General features: G+C 42.7%; 1 protein-coding gene across 1 annotated transcript in view; it reads left to right on the top strand.

Annotated features, from left to right (window-relative positions):
* Positions 1-19,744, top strand: part of kcnk3a (potassium channel, subfamily K, member 3a) — a 58,333-nt gene extending 38,589 nt beyond the window's left edge. Inside the window, exon 2 of the mRNA XM_035757557.2 lies at positions 14,311-19,744. Coding sequence (XP_035613450.1) covers positions 14,311-15,275 — 965 coding nt within the window. The 3' untranslated portion in view covers positions 15,276-19,744. The remainder of the gene's footprint in view (positions 1-14,310) is intronic.
* Positions 19,745-22,179: the final 2,435 nt, after the last annotated feature.

Raw genomic sequence — 22,179 nt, 5'->3', positions numbered from 1 at the left:
ATCCCAGAAGAACAGCAAAGCACCTTGTGAAAATACTGGAGGAAACAGGTACAAAAGTATCTATATCCACAATAAAACAAGTTCTATATCAACATAACCTGAAAGGCTGCTCAGCAAGGAAGAAGCCACTGCTCAAAAACCGCCATAAAAAAAGCCAGACTACCCTCTGTACAACGGTTTGCACCTACACATGGAGACAAAGATCGTACTTTTTGGAGAAATGTCCTCTGTTCCGATGAAACAAAAATGGAACTGTTTGGCCATGATGACCATCATTATTTTTGGAGGAAAAAGGGGGAGGCTTACAAGCCAAAGAACACCATCCCAACCATGAAGCATGGGGGTGGCAGCATCAAGTTGTAGGGGTGCTTTGCTGCAGGAGGGAATGGTGCACCTTACAAAATCGATGGCATCGTGAGGAAGTCAAATTTTGTGGATATATTGAAGCAACATCTCCAGACATCAGTCAGGAAGTGGAAGCTTGGTCACTAATGGGTCTTCCAAATGGACAATGACGAAGCATACTTCCAAAGTTGTGGCAAAATGGCTTAAGGACAACAAGGTCAAGGTATTGGAGTGGCCATCACAAAGCCCTGACCTCAATCCCATATAAAATTTGTTGGCAGAACTGAAAAAGCGTGTGCTAGCAAGGAGTCCTACAAACCTGGCTCAGTTACAACAGCTCTGTCAGAAGGAATGGGCCAAAATTAACCCAACTTATTGTGGGAAACTTGTGGAAGGCTACCTGGAATGTTTGACCCAAGTAAAACAATTTAAAGGCAATGCTACCAAATACTTAGAGTGTGTGTAAACTTCTGACCCACTGGGAATGTGATGAAATAAATAAAAGCTACACTGTACATGTAGGTAGAATTATTAAAGTTTCTATGCATAGATAATAACAGAGAGTAGCAGCAGCGTGGGGGGGGCAATACAAATAGTCTGAGTAGCCATTTGATTAGCTGTTCAGGAGTCTTGTGGTTTGGGGAAGAAGCTGTTTAGAAGCCTCTTGGACCTAGACTTTGCGTTCCAATACCGCTTGCCGTGCCGTAGCAGAGAGAACAGTCTATGACTAGGGTGTTTGGAGTTGTTGACAATTTTTAGGGCCTTCCTCTGACACCGCCTGGTATAGAGGTCCTGGATTGCAGGAAGCTTGGCCCAAGTGATGTACTGGGGTGTATGCACTACCCTCTATAGTGTCTTGCAGTCGGAGACCGAGCAGTTGCCAATACCAAGCAGTGATGCAACCCGTGAGGATGCTCTCGATGTTGCAGCTGTAGAACCTTTTGAGGATCTGAGGACCCATGCCAAATATGTTCAGTCTCCTGAGGGGGAATAGGTTTTGTCGTGCCCTCTTCACGACTGTCTTGTTGTGCTAGGACCATGTTAGTTTGTTGGTGATGTGGACACCAAAGAACTTGAAGCTGCTCCACTACAGCCCTGTCGATGAGAATGGAGGTGTGCTCGGTCCTCCTTTTCCTGTAGTCCACAATCATTTCCTTTGTCTTGATCACGTTGAGGGAGAGGTTGTTGTGCTTGCACCCCACGGCCAGATCTCTGACCCCCTCCCTATAGGCTGTCTCATCATTGTTGGTGATCAGGCTTTTGTGTCATCAGCAAACTTAATGATGGTGTTGGAGTCGTGCCTGGCCATGCAGTCATGAGTGAACAGGGAGTACAGGAGGGGACTGAGCATGCACCCCTGAGAGGTCCCCGTGTTGAGGATCAGTGTGGTGGATGTGTTGTTACCTACCCTTACCACCTGGGGGCGGCCCGTCAGGAAGTCCAGTATCCAGTTGCAGAGGGAGGTGTTTAGTCCCAGGGTCCTTCGCTTAGTGATGCTATTTGAGGGCACAATGGTGTTGAACGCTGAGCTGTAGTCAATTAATATCATTCTCACATACAGCGGGGAGAACAAGTATTTGATACACTGCCGATTTTGCAGGTTTTCCTACTTACAAATCATGTAGAGGTCTGTAATTTTTATCATAGGTACTTCAGTTTACATTGGTGCATTACGTTCAGTAATGTTTTGCTTCCAAAACATCCGTGTCACGTAGAGTAGGCCAGAAGGCTATACTGGAAAACCTAACCTCCTTCAAACTAAAAAGATGGCTGAGCCGCAAAAGTTCTTCTGTGCAAGAGTGTTTATTTACAAAGTGATTCCGGAACAAAAACAACCGTACTGCCATCAAACATATACCTTATGGGACAGCTAAAAACAATGATGCCCCATCCACAGCGCAATCCAAAATGCCTCTCCATGAACTAAAAAGAGAGGCTCCTTTTGTAGGGCTAGCCCCTCCCCTCAGATCAGTTAACACTAATTAATTAAGCAATTACCTAGTCAAACCTACATTTTCCATTAACTAAACATACTAAAGGATATACCTTGCAACACGTTTTTTATGAAACAATATCCCAATATAACATTTACAACATTACATCACTACTGACAGTGTCTTTCAATATGCCATTTACATGAATGAACCATTCGGGACAGGCACTACAAAGTCAGCCCAATTCCCTTTGCTCGGGTCCTTATACAGCATACCCGGAAGTTACAGAGTTGGAGAGAGAGAGAGGAACAGAACAAACAAACAACGCGCTCATCCATAACATCGATAAGTAAAATACATATTGCTTATATTAAATATGAACATTGACATAAGTGTGAAATGTATGTACTAAGATAGAGAAGTCAACTTGTGTGTCGACCCACATTGTTACCTTGTCTGATAACGGAGCAGGGAGGAGTGATGAATATGTGCGTGCGTTAAAGAACCAAAAGCTGCCCGCGGCCAGTGACGGACTTCTACGTCACAATCCGGTGATTTTGCAGAGAGCCACATCAATTTACAGAAATACTCATAATAAACATTGATAAAAGATACAAGTGTTATTCACAGAATTAAAGATATACTTCTCCTTAATGCAACCGCTGTGTCAGATTTCAAAAAAACTTTACGGAAAAAGCAAACCATGCAATAATCTAAGTACGGCGCTCAGACGACAAATCAAGCCAAACAGATATCCGACATGTTTGAGTCAACAGAAGTCAGAAATAGTATTATAAATATTCACTTACATTTGATGATCTTCATCGGAATGCACTCCCAGGAATCCCAGTTCCACAAAAAATGTTTGATTAGTTCGATAAAGTTCATCTTTATATCCAAATACCTCCTTGTTGTTAACGCGATCAACCCAGTAATCCAAATTCATGACGCACGAGCAGAAGAAAAATAAAAAAAGTTCCGTTGCAGTCCGTAGAAACATGTCAAACAAAGTATAGAATCAATATTTAGGATGTTTTTAACATAAATCTTCACTAATGTTCCAACCAGAGAATTCCTTTGTCTTCAGAAATGCAATGGAACTCAAGCTAACTCTCACGTGAACGTGCGTCACCAGCTCGTGGCACTCTGCCAGACCACGACTCAAAGAGCCCTTAAGCCCCCACTTTACAGTAGAAGCATCAAACAAGGTTCTAAAGACTTCTGACATCTAGTAGAAGCCTTAGGAAGTGCAATTTGACCCCATAGACACTGTGTTTTCAATAGGCCAAGAGTTGAAAAACTACAAACCTCAGATTTCCCACTTCCTGATTGGATTTTGCCATATGAGTTCTGTTATACTCACAGATATCATTAAAACAGTTTTAGAAACTTCAGTGTTTTCTATCCACATCTACTAATAATATGCATATATTAGCAACTGGGACAGAGTAGCAGGCAGTTTACTCTGGGCACGCTTTTCATCCAAACGTGAAAATGCTGCCCCCTATCCCAAACAGGTTAAACATGCTGATAGAAATTAGGTAAAAAGGATTTAAGTTTCCCTGCATTAAAGTCCCCGGCCACTAGGAGCGCTCCTCTGGAAGAGCGTTTTCCCGTTTGCTTGTGGCGGAATAGGTAGATAGTGTGTTCAACAGCTTATCATGAGATACTCTACCTCAGGTGAGAAAAACCCTGAGACTTCCTTAGATATTGTGCACCATCTACGGTTTACAAATATGCATAGGCCCCCACCCCGTGTTTCACCTGAGGCTGCTGTTCTGTCCTGCCGATAGAGTGTATAACCCGCCAGTTGTATGTTGTTAATGTCATCGCTAAGCCACAACTCGGTGAAACATAAGATATTACAGTTTTTAATGTCCCATTGGTAGGCTATATGTGCTTTCATTTCGTCCTATTTATTTTCCAGCGCTTGAAAGTCAGCTAGCAGGACAGAAGGCAAGGGCAGATTAGCCACTCGTCGCCTGATCCTCACAAGGTATCCTGATCTCTTTCTGCGAAACCTACGTTTCCTTTTCCAGCGAGTCACAGGCATCTGGGCCTGGTTGGGTGTCCGTAGTATATCCCTCGCGTCCGACTCATTGAAGAAGAACTCCTCGTCCAATTTGGTGTGACTAATCCCAGTTCTGATGTCCAGAAGCTCTTTTCAATCATAAGAGATGGTAGCAGCAACATTATGTACAAAGAAGTTATTAACAATGCGAAAAAACAAACAAAATAGCATGGTTGGTAAAGAGCTGATAAGATGGCAGCCCTACCCTCCGGCTCCATCTTTTTTCACGACCCTACCTCGGGCACTTCTGCTGTCATGGTCCCTCCCTCCTCTGGGGCTTGTCTATACTCCCTCTTATTGTATATTGATGGCTTGCAATCTTGATGGATGAGTGTATGTGTGTATCATGTCTTCATATGTAATCTTTATAGTCCTTTTCAAGTCCCATTTGTTTACATTGCCATGGGAAAATACTTGTGATCTAATACCTTAACATACCTAATGCCTATTAAGCATTGCCTAATGTCTGCAATTTCATGTTATGCCTTTAGCACATGGACAAGGTTATTTGATTTCCAGCTCCTTGCCAGACCTGGGTCAGTATGAAATACACCTTAGCCTTTTCACGAATGTCTCCTAAATGGATTTTTGATAGATTCATCACCCTCTTTGAGAATCCCGGCCCACTAGGCAAGGTGATGTGCTCTGCGGGTTAATAAATAGGTTGCGTTCCTCGTCTTTATGGCGAGAACAAAATGTGCTCCGTAATCAATGGAAATGTAATAGAGTGACCGGGGCAGAGGGTCCTAACAGGCACATAATGCCCTCCTTTGATGTGATTTCAAAGCCTCTTTTTATCTCCATCCAATTAATCAGGATAATCAAGACGGTTAGATGCATCAGGTGGATGCCTCGGAAAAGCACACATCACATGCAAGGGAACCAGTCTCTACACTCTTATGTGTAGACCAGGCTGAACCTTTGAACCCACTGACATAGCCACAAAAGGTGACCAAAGTCCCATATACAGATCACATTGTTTCAAACCCGACTCCAGGTTTTGTAGGGAAAACGTTTTGGGAGATATCCGAAATTTAGTTGAGAAAATCCGCATGAAGGTTAATATGGCTCAACGCTGAGTAAAGCCGAGCACAGGCCTGGTAAAATGAATATGGCGGATTAAAAATTGTGAAATCAGAGTGATTGCATAACAACGCAGTCCTGTACCTCAAGGCTAAGGGTAAAGTGGCACGCAGACTCTTAGGGCTGCCGAAGCTATTTGGTCTCGCTGAAATCCTTCGTATCGCTTTGCCTATATGATGGTATACTTTCAGGAGTTTTTCTCTGCTGCCCCATGTATGACAAATATATCGTTGTCCTTACAAAATCTTTCACCTAACCTACACAATAAATTGCAAAGTCTATAAACTTCTCTATAAGGCTGAATCATTATAATACAACCACTTCACTGTTTTAGGTCTTCCAATAAGGGACTGCTCCATTGCTGGGGTGTAGACAAGGTGGTGTGTAGGGTGCACCTGGGTGTTGTGACCTTCATCAAGTCCTTTCTTCTCCTAACTCTGAGCCCCTAATTAGTATTTTTAAGGCCCCAATTGCGTTTAGCCTGTTTTCACAATTTTCATACTTTCATTCAGATGGTAATTGTGGAAATTGTATAATGACACAATCAGCTCTGGTGCCCCATTTGTGGCGTCTCGCTTTGATGTGTCATGTTTGGTTAGTAATTCAGAAACTAAGTATATAGTTCATTTTAGGACAAAGTGGCCTTTCTTTCACTGGTAATGAACATTCCCAGATGGTTATATATGGTTAGTATAGTTAGGGAGGTGTTGTCTATTTATTTTTCTTTCCACAATGTGTCTAAATTCCTTTTTTCTTTCTTTGGTCAAACCAATCTGCTGTGACTGATGTGATAAAGCCTGAGGAGGTGTGGTACTGTATGTGGCCAATATACCACAGCTAAGGGCTGTTCTTTACGCAAGACGCAACGCGGAGTACCTGGATACAGCACTTAGTTGTGGTATATTGGCCATATACCACAAACCCCAAAGGTGCCTATTGCTATTATAAACTGGTTACCAACGTAATTAGATCAGTAAAAATAAATGTTTTGTCATACCCATGGTATTCGGTCTGATATACCACGGCTGTCAGCCAATCAGCATTCAGGGCTCGAACCACCCAGTTTATACTGTTTCAATAAGTACTGAGTAAACAATATGTTTGGAATGGAATGGAATCTAATGCTTTTGCTGGTCGTTTAGAATTCCAACCCGAGTTAAGCGTGCGTAAATGGAACATGATTCCAAATGTATACACTTTTCTCTATATGCCTATGCTGACCTTGCTGGCGCTATTCGTTCGGGGTGGAGATCTAAGAAATGAACATCTACAGTTATTCTGACCATGACTTAATTCCCTCATAATTCCTCCACCAGGTCAAGCGAACCTGCCGGGTTCCAAGTGGAAAAAGCATCTACCTTATGTTTTCTCATAGAAATAACAGCATTCTCCATGCACTGTAATTTATACATTGATGAGCTATTTATAATAGCTTGGTAAATTAGTAATCTGTCTTGGAGAAGGGGATTGTAAATACAAATAACAATTGTTTTAGATGATTTTTCCTTATGATCCCAGGAGACGAATGTGAAACCAGTCATATGGAAGCAAACTGAAAATCAAACCAACATGACTTTCCACTGTGAAGTAGGCTATAAAAACCTGTGCCGTTTTTCCGAATTCTTATTGCGGACCCTCAATTTCCGTGGATGAAATTTGGAGACCCAAGCTATAGGCTTCTGTAGGGCTGAATCTGCTGAGTTGATGAAATGTGGAGACCCAAGCTATAGGCTTCTGTAGGGTTGAATCTGCTGAGTTGATGAAATGTGGAGACCCAAGCTATAGGCTTCTGTAGGGTTGAATCTGCTGAGTTGATGAAATGTGGAGACCCAAGCCATAGGCTTCTGTAGGGCTGAATCTGCTGAGTTGATGAAATGTGGAGACCCAAGCTATAGGCTTCTGTAGGGTTGAATCTGCTGAGTTGATGAAATGTGGAGACCCAAGCTATAGGTTTCTGTAGGGTTGAATCTGCTGAGTTGATAAAATGTGGAGACCCAAGCTATAGGTTTCTGTAGGGTTGAACCTTCTGAGTTGATGAAATTTGGAGACCCAAGCCATAGGTTTCTGTAGGGTTGAACCTTCTGAGTTGATGAAATGTGGAGACCCAAGCTATAGGTTTGGCTGATGTACACGCTTTAGAATGTTTTGATTTATGCCTTGGCTTTCCTATGTTTTATTTTACAATTTGTATCATGTTAAATATTAGCCCCTATTGGGAGCCATTGTCAGTAATACGTTTAGAACTGTCACTTTAGTGTTAGTTTCCTTACATTTTTAGCTTACGTTTTGAAACATTCCCTTTGGTTTCCCTTTCTTTCCTCTGTCACGTACTTATAGTTGTTGCTGAGGGTCGCTAGCATTAGTGGATCATGTTAGTCTAACGTTGCGTAATAATTTGAATCATTATGGAACTCAGACCATGTAGCAGGTTAAACGCTGCTGCGCCTTCTTCACGATGCTGTCTGTGTGAGTGGACCAATTCAGTTTGTCTGTGATGTGTACGCTGAGAAACTTAAAACTTACTACCCTCTCCACTCCTGTTCCATCGATGTGGATAGGGGGGTGTTCCCTCTGTTGTTTCCTGAAGTCCACAATCATCTCCTTAGTTTTGTTGACGTTGAGTGTGAGGTTATTTTCCTGACACCACACTTCGAGGGCCCTCACCTCCTCTCTGTAGGCCGTCTCGTCGTTGTTGGTAATCAAGCCTACCACTGTTGTGTCGTCCGCAAACTTGATGATTGAGTTGGAGGCGTGTGTGGCCACGCAGTCGTGGGTGAACAGGGAGTACAGGAGAGGGCTCAGAACGCACCCTTGTGGGGCCCCAGTGTTGAGGATCAGCGGGGTGGAGATGTTGTTGCCTACCCTCACCACCTGGGGGCGGCCCGTCAGGAAGTCCAGTACCCAGTTGCACAGGGCGGGGTCGAGACCCAGGGTCTCGAGCTTGATGACGAGCTTGGAGGGCACTATGGTGTTAAATGCTGAGCTGTAGTCGATGAACAGCATTCTCACATAGGTATTCCTCTTGTCCAGATGGGTTAGGGCAGTGTGGTTGAGATTGCATCATCTGTGGACCTATTTGGGCGGTAAGCAAATTGGAGTGGGTCTAGGGTGTCAGGTAGGGTGGAGGTGATATGGTCCTTGACTAGTCTCTCAAAGCACTTCCTGATGACGGAAGTGAGTGCTACGGGGCGGTAGTCGTTTAGCTCAGTTTCCTTAGCTTTCTTGGGAACAGGAAAAATGGTGGCCCTCTTGAAGCATGTGGGAACAACAGACTTGGATAGGGATTGATTGAATATGTCCGTAAACACACCAGCCAGCTGGTCTGCGCATGCTCTGAGGGCGCGGCTGGGGATGCTGTCTGGGCCTGCAGCCTTGCGAGGGTTGACACATTTAAATGTTTTCCTCACGTCGGCTGCAGTGAAGAAGAGTCCGCATGTTTTAGTTGCGGGCAGTGTCAGTGGCACGGTATTGTCCTCAAAGCGGGCAAAAAAGTTATTTAGTCTGCCTGGGAGCAAGACATCCTGGTCCGTGACGGTGCTGGTTCTCTTTTTGTAATCCGTGATTGACTGTAGACTCTGCCACATGCCTCTTGTGTCTGAGCCGTTGAATTGTGATTCTACTTTGTCTCTATACTGACGCTTAGCTTGTTTGATTGCCTTGCGGAGGGAATAGTTACACTGTTTGTATTGTACAGTCACCTTGCCCTGATTAAAAGCAGTGGTTCGCGCTTTCAGTTTCACGCGAATGCTGCCATCAATCCACGGTTTCTGGTATTGGGAATGTTTTAATCGTTGCTATGGGAACGACATCTTCAACGCACGTTCTAATGAACTCGCACACCGAATCAGCATATTCGTCAATGTTGTCGTCTGACGCAATACGGAACACATCCCAGTCCACGTGATGGAAGCAGTCTTGGAGTGTGGAATCAGATTAGTCGGACCAGCGTTGAACAGACCTCAGCGCGGGAGCTTCTTGTTTTAGTTTCTGTCTGTAGGCAGGGATCAACAAAATGGAGTCGTGGTCAGCTTTTCCGAAAGGAGGGCGGGGCAGGGCCTTATATGCGTCGCGGAAGTTGGAATAGCAATGATCCAAGGTTTTTCCCGCCCTGGTTGCGCAATCGATATGCTGATAAAATTTAGGCAGTCTTGTTTTCAGATTAGCCTTGTTAAAATCCCCAGCTACAATGAATGCAGCCTCCGGATATATGGATTCCAGTTCAGAGCCATCGATGTGTCTGCTTGGGGGGGAATATATACGGCTGTGATTATAATCGAAGAGAATTCCCTTGGTAGATAATGCGGTCTACATTTGGTTGTGAGGAATTCTAAATCAGGTGAACAGAAGGACTTGAGTTCCTGTATGTTGTTTTGGCCACACCACGTCATGTTAACCATAAAGCATACACCCCCGCCCCTCTTCTTACCAGAAAGATGTTTGTTTCTGTCGGCGCGATGCGTGGAGAAACCAGCTGGCTGCACCGTCTCCGATAGCGTCTCTCCAGTGAGCCATGTTTCCGTGAAGCAAAGAACGTTACAGTCTCTGATGTCCCTCTGGAATGCTACCCTTGCTCGGATTTCATCAACCTTGTTGTCAAGAGACTGGACATTGGCGAGGAGAATGCTAGGGAGTGGTGCACGATGTGCCCGTCTCCGGAGTCTGACCAGAAGACCGCTTCGTTTTCCAGTGAGTCTGTCAAGAATATTCCAATTAAAGGTACACCAAATTTAAAGGGATGGCTTTAGATAAATGTACTGAAACCCCGATTGAATGAAAACTACACGAAAAGATCTGTTGGCCATCAAGTGGGATGTTTTTTTAGCAGATTAATGTAATTTATTCAGCATGCACAAGGGAACCACACCTGCAAAGTCTGTTCAGGTAAGTCTGAATATCAACTACTGAGAAGGAAAGGCGTGCGTAGGAAAGGCATAAAAAATGCCTGAATAAAATCAGAGGACCTTTTTCTGCATCCAATAGCTGGTCAAAGGTTCAGTGACAGCATCCAATAGCTGGTCATGGGTTCATAGGTCGGTCGGATGTTCAGTCAGGCAGGCGTCAATCTAATCTCTTAGTCGACAGTTAGTGGACTCGTTACCTGCCATATAGGGTGATGGCGCACTTCTCCTCTCCCAGTGACTGTAATCAGTTTGGACAATGTGAGTGGGCCCTGGAGGAGCAACCGCTGCGTGCCAGCCAGAGTCAGCCAGAGCCACTGACACATCCTGAGTCATCATGTCGGGGCGAGGGGACACAGGCACAGGGTAAAGGGGGCGTGTTGTTGTATAACAGGGGCCTCCCCACACTCCCACTGCGGGGGCTCCCAGCCCTGTCGCCTCCAGCTTCACTGCCCGATAGTGACGAGCCGCCCGACTGTCACTCCAAACCTCCCTGTGTCCTGTGGAGTTGTTCCTTGGTCGTAACAGCTCCTGACAGCACCGGGATTCAACCAGCGCCTCCTCAACTGTCACCTGAGAGACTTGGTTCAGCAGCACAAGATGCCCCCGAGGCCTGGGAATACTTATTCTATCATCTATAGTGTACAGTGCATTCAGAAAGTATTTAGACCCCCTGACTTTTTACATTACAGCCTTATTCTAAAATCGATTAAAATGTTTTTATTGTCTCATCAATCTGCACAAAATACCCCTATTTTAAATACATTTGCAAACATTTCTAAAAACCTGTGTTCACTTTGTCATTATGGGGTATTGTGTGTAGATTGATGAGGATTTTTTTGTATTTACTCCATTTAGAATAAGGCTGTAATGTAACAAAATGTGGAAAAAGTCATGGGGTCTGAATACTTTCCAATGCACTGTACACCCTGGTTGAAGGACTGTGTGCACTGTGCATTACAGAGTCCAACAGAGTACTTAGACTGTGTACCAAGCTCTGCACGGTCATTTACAGAGCAGTTCTACAGTTATCCGTAGCCTACAGTATACCATCCTGGGTGAAGAACTCTGAAGAGTAGTACCCAGGACACAAAGGATATACAATATAAATATTTCCGTAAGAAGTTATGTTGGCGCTACACAGCCATTTCCATTCGACCTCGGTTGAGGAACTGTGGAAATGAACATTGACATGGGGCGGGGGGAACCTTGAAACCCTCGGCTAGGCTGAACACCAACATCAGCAGACTAGACGTAAGGCATTCTGCATGAGCTACTGCTTAGAGGACTAATGATGTATGTGGATTGCCTGGCCAGGAGGGAGTTTGTCGTCCAAACGTAAGGTAACAACAGCAGCTTTGACTAGGGGCTATGCTGAATTATGAATGCAGCAATGAGCTAATACATCTAATGTTGCAAAGGAGAAGTAAAGAATAATTTACATAACCACGACAGCAGTACAATTTTCTTGAAAAGACCAATCGAGGTTGCACCCAAGGCTATTGACAACAGAACCTGTTGATCAGTTGGTGAAGTAATCCCACCTTCATCCCTTGGTTTTACAGTCCTTCTCAAGGTTGACAACAGGGAGCATATCAATGGAGTGAGGGAAACGGTGTGAGATGGGTGGAGCTGCAGGGAGCGACCTGTGACATGTGGTGCCCGGTGTGACAAAGCGTGAGGATTAGAAGACAATGAGAGATTAGGACTGGCTGCCGGATGGTTGACACAACAGCCCTGGCTGATTGAGCCGTTACATTCAGTACATTTAGTGAATGAAACATAGAACATTTCAGACGTGAAAATGTTGATCAATCTCATTATTCATTTTTGTTAAACAGTTTAGTTCCTACAGATGTGGTCAAATATATTGGCATATTTGCACCATTCACTATTTCTTCCTAAATTAATTGAAATTGAAAAAACTTTTGTTGTTCACGTGTATTTGTTTGATTTACAACCACACAGGGCCCCACAAAAATTATAATCTTAACTGAAATTGAGATTATTCACTTCAAACCAAATTAAGTTATCGCACCTGTGTTAAGTGGCAGGTGCCTACAGTGTAGAAATATCAATTCAACACGTTTTGAAAAGAGAAAACAGAACATTCTGCTCCATTAAAGCCTCTCCATCTCCACTATAGGACAAGGTGAAGAAATATAGAGATGGAAAACTCATTGGAAAATAACACAAGATCTCAGGATAGAGAGATAAATGCTTTTAACGCACAGTAGATGGAACTAAAAATAGCTAAGTGTCGTCAGGAGGTTAAAGTTATGGCTTCTCATTTCGGGGATGCAGAGCCAAAGCCCAGGACAGCTTTCCCTTTCCAAGAGGCAATGTATCATTCGTAATGGTTGTCTTTTTTTGGCAGCGTGGCGGGTAAGGCTTTAAACTGATTTGCCTTCAGAGAGACAGATTAGTTAACCACACAGGTTGGTGTGACAATAAAACCATATCCCTTGAATTTAAATCAAACGGCAAAGTAATTACTTTCAAACAATTGGACAGTGTTTTCCATTTGCAGCGTCATTGTTATCTAAGACCGGGTTGCAAGGCTCTCGCATGCAACGGGTCTGCTGCCCGTGGAAACACATCTCCCTTGACAACCATGTTATATTACACGTGTGTGGGACAGGATGTGTGTGGGACAGGATGTGTGTGGGATAGGATGTGTGTGGGACAGGATGTGTGTGGGACAGTATGTGTGTGGGATGGAGGTTGGCTGCACTTTTGATAGTCGGTTAAAGGTTGATTTTTTTTAACCTGAACAATACTTCACCTGAAATGTGTCAGGGTGCATGGCAGATCACTCGTTCGGTGGGTTTATAAGTTCGGCCAGCTCAGCAAGTGTCCACGGGATGAGTCATTTCTTAGGAACTGCTGTGAAGTGTTAAAAAAACGTATTCCATCATGTCAAGTGGTTTTAAGTGTCTCTCTCAATAAGTGCAAGATCACTAAAATCGGTTTATCATCTCCTAGCAACCCTTTTAAGAGAACTGTGCCAATCGTCAAATCATATGTCATTATTTCATTATGACATTGACTTCTAGAGTTGGGCTCTCTGCTTAATTTGGGACTCTCCCTCTGGTATTTATTTGTCTTGGACCAATCCTGTCACAGCCTGTTCAGTTGGCCTGGTAATAGTATAATTAATGATAATACAAACCTTGTACACCTACCAGTAACATGATCAAAAACAATGCCCCTAACTGATCTGTATTCAAAAAGAATGAGCATTCATATTGAGAGCAAGTGCATCTCCTCCAAACCCCATGGCTCTCGATCTTATTTAAATATCATAAAAAATGTAAAGTGCTAATTAGAAGCAACTGTCCGTAGTGGTCTATACTCGCCAAACCCCAGAGAGACTGACTCGTTATGAATAATTCAAGGCCTCTCTCTCCCACAAGACATCAATACTGAGCCAATCTCATCACCACTACTGCTGTGCATTCATAACTCCCTTGCATTCTCCCAGAGCCTCTCAACATTAATCAGATGGGCTGTTTTAAGAATATACAATTGTAGTGAATTGGCATTCTCTTACCTTCACCTATCTGACCGGGTTTACTATCTCAATTGACTAACTAACTCAACTGACTAACTCAACTAACTCAACTGACTCAACTAAGTAACTCAAATAGCCCAACTTAGTAACTCAACTAACTCAACTCAACTGACTAACTCAACTGACTCAACTAAGTAACAACTAACTCAACTGACTAACTCAACTGACTCAACTAAGTAACTCAAATAGCTCAACTTAGTAACTCAACTAACTCAACTCAACCTACTAACTCAACTGACTCAACTATGTAACTCAAATAACTCAACTAAGTAACTCAACTGACTAACTCAACTGACTCAACTAAGTAACTCAAATAACTAAATTGACTAACTAACTGAAGAAACTGCCTATATTTAGTCTGTTCCATCCCACTGACTCTCTACCCCTGTCTCTTCTCTGTCCTAGGTTACGGCCATGCTGCCCCCAGCACAGACGGGGGGAAGGTGTTCTGTATGCTCTACGCCCTACTGGGCATCCCTCTCACCCTGGTCATGTTCCAGAGCCTGGGCGAGCGCATCAACACCTTGGTGCGCTATCTGCTGCATCGCCTGAAGAACTGCCTTGGCATGCGGCGCACCGAGGTCTCCATGGTGAACATGGTGGCCATCGGCTTCATCTCCTGCATGAGCACGCTGTGCGTGGGTGCGCTCTCCTTCTCCCACTTTGAGGGTTGGAGCTTTTTCCATGCCTACTACTATTGCTTCATCACGCTCACCACCATCGGCTTCGGAGACTACGTGGCGCTGCAGAAGGACCAGGCTCTGCAGACAAACCCCAAGTACGTGGCCTTCTGCTTCATGTACATCCTCACCGGCCTAACTGTGATTGGCGCCTTCCTCAACTTGGTTGTGCTGCGCTTCATGACCATGAACGCGGAAGACGAGAAGCGGGATGCCGAGCAGCGCGCCCTCCTCTCCCAGAATGGCCAGGCAGGAGGGCACAACCACCCGGGCTGCGCCCCCGACCCACCTTCCTCCTCCTCGGCTGCCTCAGGGTGCAGTGGGGGAGCTGGAGGAACAGGAGGACCAGGAGGGGGCGGAAACGGTGGTGTTGGGGGAGCAGGGCGGGGGCTGCGTAACGTGTATGCGGAGGTGCTCCACTTCCAGTCCATGTGCTCCTGCCTGTGGTACAAGAGCAGGGAGAAGCTGCAGTACTCCATCCCCATGATCATCCCCAGGGACCTGTCCACCTCTGACACCTACATGGAGCAGGGGGAGGCGTTTTCCTCCGACGCCCTCCACCCCCTTCACTCCAACGGCTGCGTCTACAGCATGCACCACCCCCATTCCGTCATCAGTTCTGTGTCCACGGGCCTGCACAGCCTCACCCCGTACAGACTAGGCCACAGCAAGCGGCGCAGCTCCATCTAGAGGTCTGGAGGACTCAATGCTTAAAATAACCAACCCACACCTCTTGTCTACCGCATGGAAGGACCCTAATACTGTTGGACTATTTTCGATGGACTAAACCAAGATCTAAATCAGGGGTGCTCAACTTACAGTCCTCAGGGGATCCCTGTCCTGGGGTGATGTGTTTTTGCCTGGCACTTTTAAATGATTACATTAATGCCACTGATTTTCCAAAAACAAGAATAGGCCTCGAAGACCGAAGTTTTGCACCTGTGAACTATATCCCTGCTATATTTTCAGCATCCCTTCACCGTTTGCCGTATTTAAGGTTGAAGTTATTACTCTTCACCATGTGCAGATTGTTTGAACGATAAGATGACACGTTACACTGTGAGAGACAAATATTTTTATGCGAAATGGAGGGATTATGTATTTTAAGAAACTGTGCATCATAAGCCACATGACTTAACAAAACCTGATTTTAAGTTTGGTGAGTGAAGCTTGTCTCTTTTTCACAAAGAAGAAAGGGACGTATTGAAGTGTGACTCCCAATAATCATCCATTAAATAAATGTAAATATATTTGTAATATGGATACTGTATTTAAGCAATGTACTTACTAGGGAAGAACCAATTTTATTAGTGAAAGTGTTCTAAAAACTAAATTTGATTTGCTTTAGTTTCTTACTGTATGTATCTCTCAAACCACAAAACCAAGCATACATTGTGCTACGTTTTGTCATTTTCTTTTTAATGCTTTTTTTCTTGTGTGTATAATTGTTTTACTGTATGTTTGCTATTCATCTGTTTTATGTTTTCATAATAGGGTTTTACTCAGATCATGTGGGCTCACTTTGTGCATAGTAGACAGTCTAATCTTGTTCACTGCTGCACTTTATAACATTATTGTATGCTTTAGGGCACTGGATACCAGTGCATTACATGGAATTGAAGATCCTAATTTATGCTAACTCACCTGATGTTTTGGTACCTAAATAATATATTCCTATGGATGTCATGCTCTTAAATGTTGTCAGAGGGAGATTTGAAATGGGTTATTTTGGCTCGTAGCCCAGCAGGCAAAAGTGGTTACAGTCACAGTGCCTTTAGAATGTATTCATACCCCATGACTTATTCCACATTTAGTTACGTTACAGCCTGAATTTGGTATAGATTAACAAAACAAAAAACAAACATGTATCACCTATCTACACACAATACCCCATAATAACAACATGAAAACGTGTTTTTATATATTTTTGCAAATGTATTGAAAGTGAAATACAGGAATATCTCATTTACATAAGTATTGATACACCTTTGCTATGACACTCCAAACTGAGCTCAGGTGCATCCAATTTTCTTTGATCATCCTTGAGATGTCGCTACAACTTGATTGGAGTCCACCTGTGGCCAACTGAATTGTTTGGACATTATTTAGAAAGAAAAACACCTGTCTGTAAGGTCCCACAGTTGACAGTGCATGTCAGAGCAGAAACTATACCATGAAGTCCAATGAACTGTCCACAGATCTTTGAGATATAATTGTGATGAGGCATATGTCTGGGGAAGGGTATAAAACCATTTCTAGAGTGTTGAACGTTTTCAAGAGCACAGTGGTCTGCATCATTGGGAAATTGAAAAAAAATATGGAAGTACCCAGACTCTGCCTAGGGCTGTCCGTCAGACCAAACTGAGCAACCGGTCAAGGGAGGGGAGGTGACCAAGAACCCAATGACCACTCTGACAGGACTACAGAGTTCCCTGTCTGAGATGGGAAAACCTGCCAGAAAAACAACAGACTCTACATTACTTCACCAATCTGGGATTTATTGGAGAGTGGCCAGAAGGAAGCCACTCCTGAGAAAAATACAACAGCATGCCTGGAATTAGCTAAATAACATGTGAAAGACTCTGAGATCTCTTTGGCCTGAATGCAAAGCGCTGTCTTGCGAAAACCAGGCACAGCTCATCACCCGTCTAACGCCATCCCTACTGTGAAGCATGGTGGTGGCTGTATCATGCTATGGGGATGATTTTCAGCTGGCAAGGACTGGGTGACTGGTAAGGATAGAGAAAACAATGAATTGAGCAAAATACAGGCAAATCCTTGATGTGAACCTGATTGATTCAAACAACCTCAGACTGGAGCGAAAATTTACGTTCCAACAGGACAATGACCTCAAGCATACAGCTAAAGCAACACTGGAATGGCTTCAGAACAAGAATGTGAAAGTCCTTGAATGGCCCAGCCAAAGCCCAGACTTGAATCCCATTGAAAATCTGTGGAAAGATTTGAAGATTCTTTTTCACCGCCACTCCCCATCTACCTTAACAGAGCTTGAGAAAATCTGCAAGGATTGGAGAAAATTGGATAAAATCCCCAAATACAGATGGGTATGTCTGTATCAGCTTTGCACAAGACAACTCAAAGCTGTAATTGCTGCCAAAGATGCTTCTACAAAGTATTGCCACAGGGGTGTGAATACTTATGTAAATTATATATTTCTGTATTTCATTTTTAATAAAAAAATGTTTAAATCTAAAAACATGTTTTCATCTTTTCAGTATGTAGATTGCTGAGGAAAAACAATAATTTGATCAATTTTGAATTCAGGTTGTAACACAACAAAATGTGGAATGAGTGAAGGGATCTGAATACTTTCTGAAGGCACTGTATGTCTTGGTTTGGGTTGGTTGAAAATAGATTTTTCAATGCCTTTTTAGGATCCAGAAAAATGTCTACAACTGGCTGTAATCTGGTTATTTTACTATATAACAACCAAAATATGACTTCTTGATGACATCAAGAAAAAGGGTGTCTTTAACTGCTTGTAATCTGTTTATTTGCTGATTCCTCAACTAGAAAACAAATCTATAACCAGAAAACAGCATCTTCATGACGTCAGATTCATGACGTCAGAAGGCACATCTTCTTAGGGATAGCCCCCTTTTTTTCAATTTTCGCCTAAAATGACATACCAAATATAACTGCCTGTAGCTCAGGCCCTGCAGCAAGGATATGCATATTCTTGGTACCATTTGAAAGGAAACACTTTGAAGTTTGTGGAAATGTGAATTGAATGTAGGATAATATAACACAATAGATCTGGTAGAAGAAAATACAAAGAAAGAAACAATCATTTTTTTCTACCACCATCTTTGAAATGCAAGAGAAAGGTCCCACTGGTTGCAATTCCGATGGTGTCCACAAGATGGCAGCATTGTATGTGCAAAGTTTCCGAAGGATATCTTGAAGTATGAGGGCAAGTCGTGAAGGAGACATTTGCATTTATATGACGTTTTTCTGCAAGAATATCGTACAATCTGTATACTTGTACTTTGATTTAGCTTTTCCAGTATTAGTAGCATGTTATAAGTTAAAAATTTGCAAAACAACCAGTTTTCATAACTTCATAACTCTGAATATTCTTATAGTTTCTGTCCAAAAGGAAAAGGCATGCTGTCGCACAAGGTTAATAGCTACATTTTCCAACAGATACATGGTTTCTGGATACTCCCATAAAGCCCAGCTCATTGGCTATCTAGCTGGATTTGTTTGACCCCGATTGGTGCTTATTTGGCAAATTTAGTCGTTCAAGTGAAGACCGCCCGCTTCTTCAGCGTGCCATGAAGGTTTCGCTCTCTGACCAAATATGTGTGAAGTCTGGTTACGTTCTAGGATCTCTGACGAATACATACGAACGTGATTTGACTGGCTGAAACAATGTTTAGGGTTAGAGTTTCACAGATTCCTTTCTTTGCAAATTGAACGAGTGGAAAAACAAAATTGATCGTGTGTGCTATATGGACCTTTTTAGGATATGAAAAAGGATTTATCTAACAACACAACACTTCATGTTATCTCTGGCACCCTTTGGATGATAAATCAGAGCAAGATTTCAGAATGTAAGTACACATTTTACCTTCAGAGGTGAATTTATCAAAACTATCGCTGTGAAAAAAGTGTTTTGTTGTTAGGAGCTCTCCTCAAACAATAACATGGCATTTTTTCACAGTAAGAGCTACTGTAAATTGGACAGTGCAGTTATATTAATAAGAATTTAAGCTTTCAGGCGATATAAGACACTTATATGTACCGACATTTGTTGTTTCTCTAAAATCTGCAATCGTGACACAAGGCGAAGCATGATTTACAACTGTCCGGGACGGGACGGGACGCCGATCCCTAAGAAGTGTTTTAATTCAAATCCATCTGAAGTGATTCAATCAAAAAAAGTTTCAATGATCCTTAGTGAAATGCTTTAAAAATCCTTCAAAAATATAAGTAGCATCTCATGTTTTAAACAATGTCTCATTGTTTGACCTCTTCAGCATAAAGACTATTCAGTAAATCCCATATTTGTGATCCAGATATAACCACAGACACTTTTAAGACAGTCCTATTTCTTTATATGAGTTGGATTTTTTTTATCATTCTACCACTGATTCGTCTAATCTTCTTAATAAAGTTTATTAATTGGAAATTGACTACAATTTTTTTTTAAATTGTCATTTTTATTTATTTGCATCATGATTCGGTGGTACTGGTTACCCAAGTTGAAAGTCAAAATCTCAGTTCATCACATTATTTCTTAACTGCTTGGTGAAACAAAACGGAGACCCACATTGCCTCAAATAGAGCCAGTCATAGACATCTCCTTCGCACCTTGAGATCAGCAGAGGGTCACAACAGTAGGTGCTGCTGCATCAGGAAGAGGGTCCATCCCTCCTATGACTACAGCATCTGCCGTCCAACACCTTCCACACGCCTGCACACACGTTGATACCGCCCCCAGACAAATAGCAGTAGGATCTTCAAACAAAGTTGTCAGCTGAGTATACAAGTCTATTCTCTGCACGTTTGGTGTCTTAAATAGACACTCCAGTTTGTCCAGAAGTAGTTTAATAATGGTCATTTTAACAGCTTAGCTAAACAACAAGCTAACTTATAAACTCTGAACAACAACAACCATTTAAAAAACAATTGCATTGAGGATTTTACATACTGTAGTTTGTATCACAATCCTATATTAGAAACTAGTTACACTTTACTTAGGGTGTAGATTTATAATGTATTGTTACTTGTTTTAAGAATGTACTGTATGAGTCCCTTAGAATGTATTATAAATCAGTTGATATACTATTTTCTTTGTGTATTATAAGCAGTTCATAGATACTTACTTATGACTTCTAAATCTGATGCATTATAACAGAATCAGCATGTTTCTTCAGTATAGTTTTACAAACCTTTTTCGATAACTTTTTCATAATGTTACAGAAATATGGTCAAGGCAGGGCAAATAAAAGTTTAGGCAACTCCTCCTTAACTGGCCCAGCCCACGCCATGACACATTTTACATAAGCCCATGTCAAAGCGCTGACAAAGTCCCACCTTGATTCGAGTGATTCTCTTCTCCACTCCCCTCGTCCTCTTTTCCGCTCCATTTCCTGTCCGACCTGCCTATGCTGCGACAGGCTTGGCTCCTCCTAATGCGTCTTATGCCATTACCTTGCATCCTTCACTCACTGTTGTCCCGTTTGACCTCTCTGTCTTTGGCTCACCTCTCACCACCTCACAAACCCAGGGTTGTCATTTTCTTGGAAGAAGGAGGAAATGAATTCTGAAATTCTTCCTTTCATCATTCTCCATTGCTTAAGGATGGAGAAAGTGGCTCTGGACAAAGAAAAAGTTAATAAAATCATCACAAAATCGTTATAAGAGGGGACGTTCAGGATTCTTCAAGTTGATGTAAAAACATGCACATATCACTCACATTGATTTTTAGCTAGCGGTGGCTAAAGTTAACTGAAGTTTGTAGTGGCTGTTTAGAGAAAAGCGAACCATGGATTACAGTTTCCCCTGGTCCATAGACTACTTTCAGGGTTAAAAACCATCTAACATCAAGTTAAACATTTTTGTAAAATCCTTAACTTCCCTTTTAAGCAACAAGTAACAGCAGACAACAGTACCAAAATGCATTTTAGTCTTGGTCCATAATAGTCTCTACCAGTCTAATTTGTGCATAGCTCTTGTCAATACTTGGATATAGTCGGATTGTACAGTAGCGAAATACATTCTTTGCTCATTTTAAGTCTGTTCATAGGTTTCAACTCTCCTATTTCAAATGTGCTGGTTATTTGACAATGCCATTAAACATTTGCATTCCTAGAACTGCCAGAAATCCTTATTTGACAGAAAGCACATATCCAAGGCCACACAGGTTCAATTCCAACTGGAAATGAAAATGTTCGATGGATGTGATAGTTGTTGATCCAATGGGAGCTGGTCAGAGTGCTAGCAGTTGTTTCAAGCAGCTACAGAGAAACCAGCTGGACAGCATAATATTTTCACTCTTATTTGATAAGAACAATCTGAAATCATACCATCAATGAGACATGGCCATAATATCAAATCCCAACATTAATTTAATGAGTGTAAGGAACAAATGTGGAGAAGATAGATTAGTTAATTTTTTCTCTGTCTCTTTCTTTCTCTCTCTCGTTCTCTAACTCTCTCTCTCTCTGTCTCTTTCTTTCTCTCTCTCGTTCTCTAACTCTCTCTCTCTCTCTCTCTCTTTCTTTCTCTCTCTCGTTCTCTAACTCTCTCTCTCTGTCTCTTTCTTTCTCTCTCTCGTTCTCTAACTCTCTCTCTCTCTCTCTCTCTTTCTTTCTCTCTCTCGTTCTCTAACTCTCTCTCTGTCTCTTTCTTTCTCTCTCTCGTTCTCTAACTCTCTCTCTCTGTCTCCGCTCCTCCCCTACTTTCATCCCTTGTTGCAACTTCAGAACAGGCTATTATCATTTCACAGAATCATCTTAGCAATGCATCCTTTCTTCTGCGAGTCTGAACGCTGGGAGGGTGACGGTGTGGTGAGTGTTGCGGCACTGGTACATTATGCCAGCTTTTAGTTAACACACACAACACA

The sequence above is a fragment of the Oncorhynchus keta genome, chromosome 19 (assembly GCF_023373465.1).
Source record: "Oncorhynchus keta strain PuntledgeMale-10-30-2019 chromosome 19, Oket_V2, whole genome shotgun sequence".
Taxonomy (NCBI): domain Eukaryota; kingdom Metazoa; phylum Chordata; class Actinopteri; order Salmoniformes; family Salmonidae; genus Oncorhynchus; species Oncorhynchus keta.
This window is presented reverse-complemented; position numbering and strand designations above follow the sequence as displayed.